The sequence below is a fragment of the Saimiri boliviensis genome, chromosome 2 (assembly GCF_048565385.1).
Source record: "Saimiri boliviensis isolate mSaiBol1 chromosome 2, mSaiBol1.pri, whole genome shotgun sequence".
In the NCBI taxonomy this organism is placed as follows: Eukaryota; Metazoa; Chordata; class Mammalia; order Primates; family Cebidae; genus Saimiri; species Saimiri boliviensis.
Genome location: NC_133450.1, coordinates 42,349,196 through 42,364,785, shown reverse-complemented (window position 1 = coordinate 42,364,785; position 15,590 = coordinate 42,349,196). Strand labels below are relative to the sequence as shown.

The following is a 15,590-nucleotide window of genomic DNA, read 5'->3' as shown; positions in this document are numbered from 1 at the left end:
CTCTAAAGGCTGAAGCTGTTGTTTATATTTTGTTCTCTGAGCTGTTTTGAGTTAATTTAGGTGTAAGTTACAACGTATGGGTTGAGATTCATTATTTTGGGGATGGATATCCAATTGTTCTAGCACCATTTGTTGACACTGAGTTTTTATACTTTTGTTCATTTGTCTGCTTGTGTATAAGAATCACATTTTTTAAAAGACCAGTGTTTTCAGAGTTTCAACAAGGGCCCAGGAGTTGTTCTTCTTACCAAGAGAAGTGATCTGTAGGGCAGGGGGTTAGTGTATTTACTGCTCCTTGAATAACTGTTTTACAGTAAGAATACTAAGTGCATTCATTTCTATATGAGGCTGCCCTAGACTGACCTCAGCTCTGTTCTCTTGGACACTATGTCAGTGCATTTAGCTGATGACATAGCTAGCCTGAGGCCTTGATTTGGGGATCCATAAAACTGAGAAGGGGAGTGAATGAACTGAATTTGGGATCCAGTGAACTCTGCGACCTGGAACAACAAGCCAAAATAGTGCAGAACAAAAAAATGAAGCACTTAGGTTTTCGTGAAGGTTTTGAGCCTACCCGTTGCACAAGCACAGGGTGTGGGAAGCAAAGCCTTATAGCACATAGAAAAGATGCAGAGGTTTTAGATGATTGCAAGCTCAGCCTGGGTCACTGAGGCTTCTTAGAGCACCCATGCAGTCTCACTCCATCGGTAACGGGCAGTGTCACTGTCAAGATCAACGTTAGTGATAATCTCACTCTCACTTCAGAAGGTCAGGTCACACGCTCAGGTTGATTTTACCCTTTAATGGGGGTGTGGATAAATTGGGGCATGAAATGACCAGAATGGTGAAGGAAGAGAAAATCATATTCTACATAAAGTTCCTGGAAGAGTTTGGGATACCCAGATCTATTTTATTTACTGATTTGTTCCACAAACCATTTTTGTCCCCTTATATGCAAGGTGGGGTCTTCAGGGACAGGACATAATGACTATAACATGATGTGGGTTCAGCAGTGATCTCCATAACAGTTGTGCAGTTGCCCGCCTGTCTAAAAGAGGTTTGGGAAGGTCCCCCTATACAGGTGGGTCCCAAATTGATGGACACGTAGGAGTCTGACAAGTTAAAAAAAGGAAGAAAGGGTTTCCAGCCAGAAATATCACATGCCCCAAATCACCGGGCAATAAGCTACAGATGGGTAATGCGTAATTTTCATAATTTTGACTATGTTCACCAGTATGCTGCTTGATTCAGAATATGTTTGCTTGCTCTCTTAGAATAAATGAAATAACATGCCTTGCTGGAGAGTGTACAAGAATTAAGAGATGGGGATACAGGTTGTATGCAGCTGGAGTGGTGGGAAGAGCTTAGGCTGAAAGGTAGGAGGGGTATAGTGTCTAGGGTTATGTGTTGGGCAAAAGAATTTGAACCTTAACGTGGAAAGGAAACACGTATGGTTTCTAATTAAGGAAGCCACATGGCCAGATTTTAATTTTTGAAACTTGTCACTGGCAGCAGCTGGAGGATGGTCGTCTGGAGATAGAAGCCAACTAGAAGTCCATTAAGGGAGGCCAGATGAGCCATGGCAGCAGGACTGGAGCAGGAGTGGATTTAGGAGATACTTAGAGAGCGGGCTTGTTGGGATCTGATGGCGATTGCATGTCCATGCTGAGGAGCTGGGCTTCTGGTGTGGACTGCTGGGTAAACACAGGGCTCAGGAATGAGAGGATGGCCAGGTAAGGGTGGTGTCCTAGAAGCAAGGAACGAGAGATTCATGAAGAGGAAGCTGTCAAGATCAGATGGAGCAGATAGATCAACTGAGATGAGGACAGACACATCTTTATATCTGAAGCAGGATGTGATAAGAGTTGCCGGAGCTGTTTCGGAGCTGGTGGGCCACAGGAAGGCAGACTGCAGGAGATGGCATGAATGTTAGAGGGTATAGAGGGATGTGATAATCGTTGTCAAATATTTGACATATTCTCTTTGGCTGACAATTTGGATATGTTTGTTGAGTGCAAGTGATAGAAACCTCTACTCAAACTAAGACCAAAGGAATTTATAGGCTAAAATAACAAAAAAATCTCAAAGAATCAAGCAGGGCTTGATCTAAGGGTTTAAATGATGTCATGAAGAGCTGGTCTCTTTCCGTCCCTCACCTCCCTTTCTTCGTTCGCGTCATTGTGCAGCTCAGTGAGGGGACCACACAAGTGCCAGACACTCCCAAGTTTGTGTCCTTCCAGATTGAAGTTTAGCAGAAGCAAGATCTTGTCCCTTCCTTGTAGATCGAGGATTCCTAGTTGGACCTACTTGGATTTTTGTGCCCAAACCTGAACCAGTAGGTGCTGAGGGTAGGGAGTTGTAGTTATACTGATAGCCAGATGGAAGGAATGTGCCTGCTCCAGGCCAGCTGTGCAGAGTTCAGTGCTCTGATCTGCTCAGCCTGGTCACATGTCTACTCTGGTGCTAGGGGCAGAATCCCAGATGAGCCATCTGGACTACATGTGAGGGAGGGGTGGTTCTCAAATAAAGCTCAAGTGTTATTCCCAGAAGGTGGAATGGATATTCTAGCTAGAGACAGTGTCCACTGGAGCTGTGGAGGACAAAACTAAGGTAAATGAGTGGAAATTATTATCTTGATGCATTTGTGTTCATAGAGAAAGATCTGTCTGTGATGTACAGGAATGAAATAGGCCAGCTGTTAAAGTAGTGACTTGGCTGTACAACTACCACGCATAAATGATAACAGCCCATTACCAGTGGATAGAAAGAATGGATAACCTTGAAAGCCATGTTTTTCAAACTGTTTCTCTGTGACACAGTAAGGAATACATCTTCACATTAAAACCCAGTGCACCCTCTTATATGTATACAAAACTACACACAAAAGTTACATGAAACAGTGCTTTTCCTTACTACCTGTGACATGTTTATATTTTCTGTTCTGTTTTGATTCTACTTAAAAATCCCTATTGTGGGCTGGGTGTGGTGGCTCACACCTGTAATCCCAGCACTTTGGGAGGCTGAGGTGGACGGATCACCTGAGGTCAGAAATTTGAGACCAGCCTGGTCAACACAGTGAAACCCCGTCTCTACTAAAATTACGAAAATTAACTGGGTGTGGTGGTGCGTGTCTGTAGTCCCAACTATGTGGGAAGCTGAGATAGGAGAATCATTTGAACCCCAGAGGTGTTCCAGCCCGGGTGACAGAGGAGACTCACTCTCAAAAAAAAAAAAAAAAATCCCCATTGCGTGCAACCCACTAAATTGCTTTCATGTCTCTCTAAAAAGTTCCAACCTGCGGTTTGTAACACCCTGTTCTAAGGTCCAGTGTCTCACTACATCGGCCCTAGATGGACAACACTTTAAGACTGTGTTTAAATCTGGCTTTTCCACCACGATGGGTGGCATGGGTCAAAAATGTGGAAGGAAACCTGTTCTACTGGTGAGAGCTCCTGCTTCAAAGTGGTGGAGTCTCCTGCTGTCTGTCAGAGGAGCTCCTGAGCCATCTTAAGGTGGAAAGGCCTTTGTGGGCCCTCAGGGAAGTATTGAAGGGAGTTTACGGGCTGGTTGTGGGCTGCAGGAGGCGGCCAGGCAGTAACTCCGCCTGTGCCAGCAGTAGTTCATGTTGTGAGGTCGAATGTATGTGTATGTACGTATTCTCTGGCAGGCCTTTGTATTGAAGGTGAGGGAGTGGCTTTTTAAAATTACGTATTTTTGACTTGAAACAAGTCAAGGCAGAGAGTGGAGACAATTAGAGGTTGATATCCTGTTTAGTCATCTCTCTGGAGAGCTCTATTTTCGGAGCTATTCTATAAAGGTTCACAAATGGTGTTAAGATAGTTTAAGAGGATATTGTTAAAAGTAGTCATGATGCAAGTAGCTGATTTGAACAGGGAGGTGATTTATAGTGTGGTAACCACGTTGATAACAGGTTTTATGCAGAGAAAGAGAGGGTTGTAAGAATAGGTTGTTATACAGATAAAGCTTTCTGAATTGGAACAAAGCAGGCATCTTTTATTTTGGAAAAGTATACAGTCAGGGTGTGGTGGTGACCTAGGGTAAGTCCAGTGCATTCAGGGGGCTTTTGTCATGGGTAGATACAATTTTTTTAAAAAAGAAAATAATACTGTTAAGAATCTTTGAGATCAGCTGGACATGGTGGCTCTCAACTGTAATCCCAGCACTCTGGGAGGCTGAGGCAGTGGTGTTGCCTGGTCTCAAGAGTTTGAGACCAGCCTGGGAAACATGATGAAACCCCCTGTCTAAGTCAGGCATGTTAGCATGTGCCTGTGGTCCCAGCTACTTGGGAGACTGAGGCAGGAAGATCACTTGAGCACAGGAGGTAGAGGCTACAATGAGCTGTCAATCCAGCCTGGGTGGCAGAGGGAGACCCTGTCTCAAAAGAAAAAAAAAAAAAAAAAAAAAGAATCTTTGAGATCATGTGTGGAGGCTATGTTAGAAACGCTAGGTCGATGCCAGGCGCAGTGGCTCATGCCTGTCATCGCAGTGCTCTGGGAGGCTGAGGTGGAAGGATTGCTTGAGCCTAAGAGTTTGAGACTAGCCTGGGCAACATAGCGAGATCTTGTCTCTACATACATACATACTTCCATACAGATATTCATATATACATAAGCAAGCAAGCTGGGCATGGTGTCACATCCTATAGTGGTAGCTACTTGGGAGGCTAAGGCAGGAGGATCACTTGAGGCCAGGAGTTCAAGGCTGCAGTAAACTATGATTGTGCCACAGCACTCCAGCCTGGGAGCCAGTGAGACCCTGTCTCAAAAAAAGAAAAGAAAAGAAAAAAAAAAAGAAATGCTAATTAATGATGTCATAGACTTTTCAAATTGGAAGAGTAAGGCTCAGCATGGTAAAGGACCTTGCCCAGTGTCCCGAACCAGCTGTGGCAGAATCAGACTAGAGTTCATGTCCTGGTCTAGTAGGGGGCTCTTTCTACTGTACCATGTGACTTATTTGCAGTTTATTTAAATTTACCTGTTTGACCAAAAATGATCATCTGTGTCTCTACTCAAGCTTCTCTATAGGTCTAGCTTCTCTTCAGATGACAGGTCAAAGGCAGAAATGGAGCCACAGCCAAAAAAAAAAAAAAAAGAGAGAGAGAGAAATAAGATAAAAATGGAGCCACAGGCTGAATCTGAAAAGATTTATTTAAGAACAATTGTAAATTCATGTATTTGAGTCCACAAGGGACTCATAATGCAAGGCCTAGAGGTGTTCATGAATAATGAGGTTAGCATCCGGTAGGAAGAGGGGAGTCTGCCCACCTAAGCTAGTGGTGATCAGAAGAGAGCTGGAGGGTGCTGTTCATCCTGGGGGCCATGCTGCATGGGGTCTTTAGGAAACTGGAGTATATGCAGAAGATGAGACCACATGAGAAGACTTCAAGGTGCATGTCTTGATATTTCAGCTAATAGGTAATTTCAGGTTATGTTGATACTCGCATGACTAGTCAAGAGTAGCAGCCCAGCACTGTGACTCGTGCCTGTAATCCCAACACTGTTGGAGGCTGAGGCGGGCAGATCACTTGAGGTCAGGAGTTTGAGATGAGCCTGGCCAACATGGTGAAACTCCATCTATGCTAAAAAATACAAAAACTAGCCAGGTGTGATGGCACACTCCTATTATCCCAACTACTCAGGAGGCTGAGGCAGAAAATTGCGTGAACCCAGGAGGTGGAGGTTGCAGTGAGCTGAGATCATGCCATTGCACTCCAGCCTCAACAACAAAGCAAAACTCCCTCTCAAACAAACAAAAAGAGTAGTGAATGCAAGGCTCCTAAACTTCCTTCCCCAGTGCTTCCTTAAGATTGCCTAGACTTCGGTAGAAATATACAGCAGAGACTCTTTATACTATTTACTCCATAAAACTAAAAATTTGCAGTTGACCAAGCTACATGTGTTCATTACCTTGTATCTTCATTATTTCTCTATGTCATATTCTTGCCATGTGGCTTAGTAAAACGCTGCTCTTATAAGCCATATGCATGAGATATGGAGGTCTCAAAAACAATCACCAAGTATATGGAGTGCCATTCTATATTATGAATATAGAATGGGGGAGAATAAAATTCAGAAACAATGTGAGAGAATAAAATGGGGGAGAATAAAATTCAAGAGGAAGGAAACTGAAAAAAATGCAGTTTCTTTTAGATTTGCCTTTCAATCTTTACAGTTTTTTGAGGTTTTACTTGTTTCCCTGCCCCTCTACTGTTTAATGAAAGACTTAGATTTATTTGATTTGTGGCTGTGATTTACACATTAGGCCTTTCTGTGATGAATTGTTTAAGGCCCACAAAAAGTATTTTTATACTAAAATATAATATATAATTTTTTTTTCTCTTTCTAGGTGGATCTTGAGCCAGAAGGGAAAGTATTTGTGGTAATAACCCTTACAGGGAGTTTCACTGAAGGTAAGAATGAGTTTTGGGTGGTTTCCAGAATACATGTAGTCTCAGTTTATACTCAGTAGGAATTTCTATCATGGAAATTATTAAAAAGAGCATGTTGTAAGAGATGCTTAAAAGAATCACTTTCTTAAGTTGGGCTGGCTAGTGTTTTGTTGCCCAGTGGTCTGTTGGTTTAGGTTGCCAAATTAAATATATTTGTTTAATCTGGCAATCTCACATTTCATTTAACACAGTCACCAAGGTTTTGTTTTTATCCAGTGTCATTGTAGCTGAATGGTTTTTGCCTCTTTTTGGTTCATGACTATGGAACTCTACTTTAGATCTTTGGTTTTGTGCCAACATTTAGTTTGCCCGTGAACGTCTACAAAAGAAATTTAGGGATCCAGTTATGTTCTTCGTAATCTCTGTCTCATTCGTGACCTGTAAGGGATTCCGATCCTATCTCTGGCTACCATACTCCCTATACCCTCATCCAATATATTTTTTAAATGGAGGTAAAATTTATATGGGGCTGAAATGAAAGATCAGAAGTAAACAATTTGAATTTTGACAGATGCATATAACTGCGTAACCAACAGCCCAGTCCAAGATACAGGACATTTCTGTTATTGTGAACATTTCCCTGTACCCTTTTTAATCCCCTGCTCGCAAAGGCAATACATAAAGTGCTTTGTTTCACCATAGGTTAGTTTTACCTATGCTAGAAGTTCATTTAGGTGGAAATATACAGTATGTTCTCTTTTGTGTCTGGTTTCTTTCACTCAGCGTACTTTCAAGAAGATTCATATCATTGTCTGTATCAGTATTTTTTTCACTTTGTTTCTGAGTAAAATCGCATTATATAAATGTAGCACCTATTTGTTTACCCATTCTCCTCTTGGTGGACTTTTGGGGTTTTTTCTGTTCTTGTCTATTATGAACAGTGGTTTTATCAACCCTCTTACACATAAATTTTTCTTGATATAACACTTTCATTTATCTTGATTGATTACATAGGAGTGGAATTGCATGTAAAACGTAGGTGTATGTTAAACCAAATGGTTTCCAAAGTGGTTTTATTGCGCTCCTACCAACATTGTATGAGAGTTCCAATTACTCTGTATCTTTTTGCTTTGCTTGGTATCTTTTATGTACAGAGAAAAATGAGTCTGTTTCTAGCCTAGTCAAATAAAATGAATGTAGTATTATGGAACATTGTTGATAAAACATTGCCATTATGCACATAGAACATGGATCAACCATGGTAGAAAGAAACACAGCAGTGAGAAAAGAGGCCAGAAGGAGGAGTGGGTAAGATTCTGAATGAGTGGAATCACCTCTCTGCATTAAGTTATAAGGGACCGGTGAAGTAAGGTGATGCATGTTAGACCAGGTCTGACTGTGCCATAATCATTACATGACTTTTTTAGAGCCATGCCAACTCTGTAGGACTAAATGCTTACCAAATACATCTGGTTGTTCTCATTGTACTTATTTCTTAGTTTCAGTGATAAGAAGAATGAAATAGTAAGTCATACTGGGGGTGAGTTCTTACTAGGTCATTGCAATTGTTTCTTTCAGAGCTGACCTTGGGTAAAATTGTGAGATAAGTTTGTCTTTGGCACTTCCACCTTTGCTTTAAGCTAGTCCTTTCTGCCTACAGTTGTCTCTTACTGCAGTAGGAAGTCCAGTGGTCCCTGTCCAGAAAGAGTTGCTGATAAGGAAGACAGTGAATTCATAGGCTAATTCACACTAAAGTGATAGAGATTGATGTCTTAGTCCTCTGCTCCTCTTAGGTGTGTTTGCATATTTTAAAAGATGCTGGAAGAGCTGCTTTATCCATGAGAAATAGACTTCTAATGCTGACATTTTAACGTTGAAATCTATGGGTGGGATATATTTTAGGAACTCCAGATCTGTTCTCTGTGTCTCTGTGGGTGCATTGTTTTTCCAGTTTGGCTCCTAGACTGGGGCTCAGCTTGAGCTTGCTTGTTGCTGCTGCCTTTAAAACACCGCTCCCTTGTCACAAGCAGAGGATGTGATGGCTCCCTTTCTGTTTGTGTTAAGTAAGAAGGAAATGGAGCCCCCCTCCCCTCCCATGTACCTGTCACAGCTGTGGCAGAAACCTGGGCCTGGCATTGTGAGCATGTCCCTAGCTTGGCCTTGCTCCTGGAAGTCACCTTAGATTATGCCCAGCCATAATATGACAGGTTGGCTGTCGAATATTAGGAGCTCTGGTTCCCATCTTGGATACTGAAAGCCTTCGTGGAAAAGCAGTGTAGGGTCAGGCCTGCCCAGTGTGTTTTGGACTATGAAAAGGGCATTGTCCAGGCATCCTGGAGGCATTGTCAAAGCTCAGGAAATGTTGGCTGATCCTCAGTCTGTCTCACAGGATTGTCTTGAAAGTCAGATGATATAATAGATAGGGAAGTGCTTTGCAAACTGTAAAGTACAATGTGAAGGTTTGTTAATGGGGTTTTAATTTCCATGTTCCTATTGTCATAGCAAGGAGATCCCAGTCATTTCTCCCATCCCTGTCCTGGTACCATCTTGTATACTCAGCAGGTTTGTTTTATCTTAACATTGACTTTATTTTAGACCAGGCATGGTGTCTCATGCCTGTAATCCCAGCACTCTGGGAGGCTGAGGCAGGCAGATCACTTGAGCTCAGGAGTGTGAGACCAGCGTGGGCAACATGGTGAAATACCGTCTCTACAAAAAAATACAGAAATTAACCAGATGTGGTGGTGCACACCTTGTAGCCTCAGCTACTCGGGAGGCCGAGGTGGGAGGATTGCCTGAGCCTGGGAGGTAGAGGTTGCAATAAGTTGAGATTGTGCCACCGCATTCCAACTTGGGTGACAGAGTGAGACCTTGTCTCAGAAAAGAAGAAGACTTGACTTTATATAAGAAGACTCAAGAATTTCTTGGATAATGACTGGCATAATGTTGGCTTATCTCCATGCCTGTTTTCATGATCAGGAGGTTCTGCTTATGGAGGTTCTGCGATAAGCTCACATTCTATAATCTCCAAGCTCTCCTTTAAAAAAAAATTACTTAAATTGAGCTGTGGTCTATGATATACGGGACTGGTATTGGGGCTACTGACTGCTACTTAACTTGTTCGCTCTCATTTTTTCATCTTTCATTAATTATACTGAATTAGCTCAGGCAAACATTTTTGTTAAATGTAAGACATGACTGAGAAATGACATGAGAAAAATATGCTGGGTGCAGACCTATAATCATGTCATAGATGCTGTAGAGATAAAGATGAACAAGACATAGACACTCTCACAGGAGCTCATAGGAGGGAAGGCAGATACATATTATGTGTGCACTGCAGGGAGCCAGGTCCCATGGCAGGAATAAGTCCAATGAGCATGGGACTATGTAATCAATTTGGCTAGAAGGATTTAGAGAAAGCTTGTCAGGGGAGGTGATGTTTAAAGCAAGTCTGAATGATAAATAGGACGATGCCTAGAGGGGAACAGAGTTCAAGATGGGGAGACAGTTTGTACAAGAAGCGAAAAGGAGTGTGGAGGTGCTAAATGTGGGGGCTATGGAGGAGCTGAAGATGGGGATGTGGGATGGTGGGATGTGGCCAGAAATTTGGGAGGGCTTATGTGTGGGCTTTCTCAGGACAGGCCGAGTTTGTTAGTTACACCAGAATAATTATACAACAGTGTCACCGTTCACTTTCAAAAGGGTGATAGGTCAGACAACAAATTGCACGTTCACACCACTTTTAGGCTAGTAGAAACGATGGGGTACCAGTGAAAGGTTTTAAGCAGAGATCTGATTTGGTGGCAGTAAGTTCAAGGGTGGGAAAGGGGTGTTAAGAGTAGATTTAAGGTGTGGAGAACCATTAAAGAGACTCGAAAGGTTGTCTCAGGGCAAGATTATTAGGGCCTGAATTAAGTTGGAATATGTAGGGGTGGAGAGGAGTTTTGAGAGTTTTGAGAGTCTGTGTAGTAACATCAGTGGAATTGGCAATCCATTGGATGTGAGGATGAAGAAAAAGGAGTCTCAGATGATGCTCAGTTGGTGCCTCAGAGTCATCTACTGGGGTAGAAACTGGGGGAAGATGATTAATTCCGCTTTGGACAAGTGGAGTTTGGGGTGCTTGTGGGAAATCTAAGTTGTGATGTCTAGGAGAAATTGGAAATAAGATTCCAGAGTTTGGAAAGATGCCTGGGCCTGAGATGTAGCTCCAGGTGCCAGGTGGAAGACAGGCACATGGATAAAGAGGGAGCTCTGTGGAGCATTAGCATTTAAGGACTTTGGCTCATAGATTATAATTTATCAAACCAACCAAAACTATGTTGAAGGTTTACTTACCGAACACCCATTTTGCTAATATATTACTTGTTCATTAGTATCTGAGTGCTTACTGTATGCCAGGGACTGTTTCACCAGATGGTTTACTATCTTCCAAATTGGCACCAAAATGTTTGATAATGGAGTTTGAAGAGAGAATGGAACACAAAAAACTGAAAAGTAATGTTTGGATTGGTGGTAATAGTGGCTTCTTCAAAGTTTGATGACACAGTATACTGTGTACAGGTGTATGCTTAATGCTGGGGTAAAAAGAACAGATGAAACTACCCAATACCTACAGGGAGGGGTCTTCATTGAACTTAGATGATCAAGAAAAACTCTTTTACAATCGTTGCTTTGTGGAAGTCTGACAGATCTCAATGTGTAACGTTATCAATGGGATCAGAAACCCCTCCCTGTTGTTCATCTTGTTAAAGGTGTTGTCACTCTCCATCATGTGCAGAATTCCCCTAGGTACTGAGGCAGAAGTAAAAATGATTTATTATTTTGAAAAATCTGCCTAATGTCAATCTTTATTCCATTCTAACTAAGTCTTTCTGGAGCTAAGAACTGGATCTGAAGTCTGATCAAATTGAAATTATTGTAGTGATGAAACAGCCCTGGATTTTTAACGTAGCCTTTAGATGCTGACATTGTGGCCATGTATGTGATTGTCACTATGCTGGATTAGTTTTTAACTGGAAGAGCAGAGTGGCAAAAAAAAAAAAAAAAAGAAAAAGAAAAAAAGAAAAAATAGATTGAAACAATGTAAACAGATGAAAATGCGTTAAATGAAATTCATAACTGCTTTAATTGGAAGAGAAATAACAGAAAGAAAAGTATGACATCATTCTGTGTGAGAACAAAAAGACGTAGCTGGATTATTATGCTATTAAGAAATATGGTGTAAGATTTTATGATTCAAAGGGAACATAATTTGCAGTAAATGAAGTTTGCTTGGAATCATGGAAACTCAAACTTAAATGGTTGGCCCACAAAGCAACAACCAGACATGATGTGTCTCCTGATGGAAGCCCACACAACATCATGATCTTGCCAAGAAGTTGAGGTAGTCTTGCCAAAAAAATCAAGCCTGAGTCCAGCCAGGCTTCCAGATCCAACTACCAGTTTAGTGGAAATACAGGGGACAGAGGAGCATTTTAAATTACACCATGGGATGTAATCAGCAAAATCTAGACTGTGGAAAAATTTTACAAGAAAAGAGATTTGATTTCTTCTACCACACATTGGAAGAAAAAAGTAAAGGAAAGAGAATCAAAATAACAAGAGAGAGACCTATTAATCATTTGCAATATATGGACCACCTTTTATCCCAATTCAAAGACAAATTATAAAAGAAACATTAACTCCCAGGAGGCAGGTGAAAAAATGGAAACAGTGCTTGGATCTGTGATGACATTTTGGAATTGTTGATGTTATTTAGGTGTGATTGTGGTATTGTGGTTGCTTAAAACAAAAAGAACATTCATTAGAAATACACTTAAAAGTATTTACTGATGATATGATACCACATCTGGGATTTACTTCAGAATAATGCAGAGCTAGGCAAAGGGGATGGGATAGAGTTGAAACTGATTAGCCATGAGTTGTTTACTGAAGCTGGGTGATGGTTATATGTTGCATGTGGTTTGTTATACCATTCCACTTTTGTGTGTGTTTGAAATTTTCATTAATAAGCTAAAAAGTAAAATAAAATGACAAATTTCAAGAATATCTGCTTTTTGAAAACCAGAATCTGGGTTATGACATCAAAACGGTGCTTGAACTTGAACATGTTACCTGTTTTCATTTACAAATTAAAGCTGGAGGATTTTTAAGTGTATATATTTTATCCATAATTCTCAATTTTTATGTATTATGAAAAGGTAAGTTAAAAATTTTAGATGACTAAAGTGCAGTGCTGCAGAAAGATTTTTTAAAGTGCCAAATAAATAATAAGCTGTGAGTCAAAAACTGCAGGTAGGAAGGTGTGAGTAAGAGAATTCCTTTTGTTCCATCATAAAGTTCTCACTCACAATGAATGACAAGTAGATCATCTCCTACTGACACTTACGTAACATTTTGCACTTGCAAAGTTTAATTTTAACATAGTTTCCTAAAAGAATAAAGTAAATCAGAAGTATTAATCGTAGAAATATCTTTATAAAGATAGTAAGACAAGAGTTCTTAGTGTACATGTTACTTCCCCAGAGTTCCCAAAGCAAACACAAAGGTATTCTAATTTATACCAGTTTTGGGGGAAGAAAAACTTCCTCAAAAGCAAAACCCTGACAAAGAACCTGCTATTTGTGAATTCGAAGCTTCTTTAGAAAAAGAGGCCCTTCACTTCTGCTAAAACCTTGACTTGTTCCCTTATTAGAGACATTTAATATATAGCTTGGAACGGATATACATTTCTCCTGGGCAGACGATGGGAAGGCACTTGAATTTTGGCATCTGCTTTTTCTTTCTACTAAGGTAGTGCACAGTGGTGCAGAATAAGAGTCTGATCTTTTCTTTTTGTACCACTGCCTAGGTTTTTAGCTCACGTTTCTTGTGTCAAACCCACTGATTTACAAATAATTATGTTCTCTGCTAAATCATTGTGGCACATGGACCAACAGGCAGATGAAGCATGTGTTACTGCTTTGAAGCTGCAGCCCACAGTTACCCACTGTGTCTAACACTTCTGAGGCATGTCACGTTTCAAGAGAAAAAATGGATCTCTGCTGGTAGTTGATTTACAGCATCCCTTTCTCGGGTTTCAAGCCTGGTGACAATTTGTTGATTTAATTTTTTAAAAATTTAACTTAAAAAAGTTTATTCTTTTGGCACATTAGCCTGAAGAATGAGTGACCACTTTAGTTTGTGTGTGTGTGTGTGTTTGCTGGTTTGAGCAGTTGTGGCTATCAGGCTGAAGACAGGAAAGGAGAGAAAGAAAGGAATCACGGGAATAGAGAAGAGGAACTGGAAAGGGACAAATGATGTTTTTAAAGAATTGAGACTAATTATCCCATGTCACAAGAGGCTCATTCCTCTTCTCCATAATATCCAGCTCATTTGTTGAATGCCTTCTTAGGACCAGACATTGGAGTAGTCTTGCAATTTAGCAAATAGCAATGGGAGCCCTCATTTTATTTTGTTTTCTGTAGAGGATAGTCTTTTACCTAGTAATTGAGTACCTCTACGTGTTCATACCATGCTATACATTATTTCATTTTCTCTCTATAACAAATATCTGAGGCTGGTGTAATTCTCAGTATGCAAATGGAAACCAGACTCAGAGATGCTAATTTGCTATGGTCTTTCCTAGATATTAAGTGGCAGAGCCCAGATACAAGCTCAGATTGCAGTGCTGAGATCCAAGATTTTTCTGTAATATCCAGCTATTTAGAGGACTGTGGGGTGCAGCATTTTAGTTTTTTTTTTTTTTTCTTTATTTCATCTTAGAGGAAAACTGTCCTCAGGGTAGTATAATCCCACCCTCCAGAGAGTCTTGTCTTTTGGGATAATGTCCTTTTGCAAGGCTTCCCTTGGGTTCCTCCTAAAACCTGAGGGCCAACATTCACCCAGGAAAGGTGCAGCATTCTCCTACATCAGGCATGAATGGGCCAGAAAACTCTAGGCAGATTGAGTTTAAGATTTGCTCAAGTTTTGCTGTCAGTAGGTTCTCTTAATGTACATCTTAAGTTAGAACTCAGAAGATAAATATACAATCAGTGATTTCAGCATAGGGTGGTATGATAGCTATATTTGCCTGTTTATACCCCAGTCATCATTGGCTTCACTGTACCTACTTCTCTTGTTTTGCCTGACTATGAATGAAAAAAACTAAGTGGTGGCTTTGTTGGAAATTTTCAAATTCGTTCTCAAAGTGAGAGCCTGCAGATTTCTGAGAGTTCCAGACATATTTTCAGGAAGTCTTCAGTTCAAAACTTTTTTCCTTATGATACGAAGATGTGATTCATCCCTTTCCCCCCAACTGTTTGGCATTTGCCCCAATGGTGCAAAAGAGAAATGGTGGGTAAAACCATGGCACCAAACTATAAAGTCATCATTGTATTCTTGATGGTCACTTGCAGGAGGAAAAAAGCTATTTTCACTTAAGAATATGTTTGATGGAACAGTAAACATTTTTCATGTTATTAAAGCTCAACCCTTGACTATGTATCTTTGTAACATTCTGTGTGACAAAATGGGAAATATGCTAAAAGCATTTCTGCTTCATACTGAAATACCATCGTGTCTCAAGGAAAAGCACTTGTGTGATTAAGTTGTTAGCTGAGCTAGCCACTTTTTGCATGGGACACCATTTTTAATTTGAAAAAAATGACAGACAAACCATACTATGGTACTTGCAAATTTGTCAAACATTTTCTAAAAAACAAATGAACTGAGCCTGTTACTTCAAGGAAAACAACTGCAAGTATTTGGTGCCAGTGATAAAAATCAGAGCCTTCAAACCATAATTAAAATTTTGGAAAGTTTATATCCACCATTGCAAGCTTAACAACTTCCCAGTACTTAGTCTTTTCTCATGAGCTTGTTGTTATTAACAGTTGTAATTTTTTAAAATTGTGTTATGAGATATGTGAGCATTTAGAAGATGACTTCCAATGATTCAGTGAACACATATTTTCACATGGCCAATATGAGATGTTATAAAATAATGTATGGGTCAAGCATCCCTTGAAAGTGTAAGGTAGACTAATTGATTTTAATGTAAAAGTGGGAAAAGTTCATTGATACAGTTTTATATTGCAACCAACTTTTGGGAAACTACTACTTGTTTAATGTTATGTAGTATTAGGAATATCTGCAATTATCCAAAAAATCTATTAAAATATATATCTTACAATTACTT

At 40.4% G+C, this 15,590-nt stretch overlaps 1 protein-coding gene across 2 annotated transcripts in view; it reads left to right on the top strand.

The window, feature by feature from the left end:
* The window catches only part of PRKCH (protein kinase C eta), a 347,816-nt gene that overhangs the window by 171,810 nt on the left and 160,416 nt on the right, over positions 1 to 15,590 (top strand). For both annotated transcript variants that reach the window (XM_003924407.4, XM_074393154.1), the window contains exon 2: positions 6,367 to 6,430. In XM_003924407.4, coding sequence (XP_003924456.2) covers positions 6,367 to 6,430 — 64 coding nt within the window. The remainder of the gene's footprint in view (positions 1 to 6,366; positions 6,431 to 15,590) is intronic.